Source organism: Cariama cristata, unplaced genomic scaffold (genome assembly GCF_000690535.1).
Source record: "Cariama cristata isolate BGI_N322 unplaced genomic scaffold, ASM69053v1 scaffold1836, whole genome shotgun sequence".
In the NCBI taxonomy this organism is placed as follows: Eukaryota; Metazoa; Chordata; class Aves; order Cariamiformes; family Cariamidae; genus Cariama; species Cariama cristata.
The window spans coordinates 1-374 of NW_009621342.1; the positions used below are offsets into that span (position 1 = coordinate 1).

The 374-nt window shown below is 51.1% G+C and overlaps 1 protein-coding gene across 1 annotated transcript in view; it reads right to left on the minus strand.

Annotated features, from left to right (window-relative positions):
* Nucleotides 1-152: 152 nt before the first annotated feature.
* The window catches only part of LOC104163028 (interleukin-1 receptor type 2-like), a gene marked incomplete at its 3' end in the record, with an annotated part of 29543 nt that continues 29321 nt past the window's right edge, over nt 153-374 (minus strand). Inside the window, exon 5 of the mRNA XM_009701906.1 lies at nt 153-327. Coding sequence (XP_009700208.1) covers nt 153-327 — 175 coding nt within the window. The remainder of the gene's footprint in view (nt 328-374) is intronic.

Consider the following 374-nt stretch of genomic DNA (forward strand, 5'->3'; position numbering starts at 1 on the left):
GAGCCCGGCCCGGCCGGTGCTGTGGGAAAGCCCCGTGGAGTCCCGCCTGCCTGGGCAGCGCTGCGGGGGCAGGTAGGGATTCCTCTCCCGATTTTCATTAACAAAGGAGATTTTTCTGAAGTGCTGTAATGTTTTAAGGTGTCAATATTTACCAACAGCCTCCAGCTGAATTGTTCTGGTGATTTCATACGTTACACCTTCAAATGGAAATGGCATCGTGCAGGTGTAATAGCCAGCGTCTGTTGGTAGTACAGAAGTCAGGATCAGAGAAGGCGAATCTTTCAGAATTACGAATTTTTCAGTGTCGTCTTCCAAAGGCAGAGCATCCTGGAGAAAGGACAGCAACTGGTGTTATGGCTCCGATCGGGGGGGGT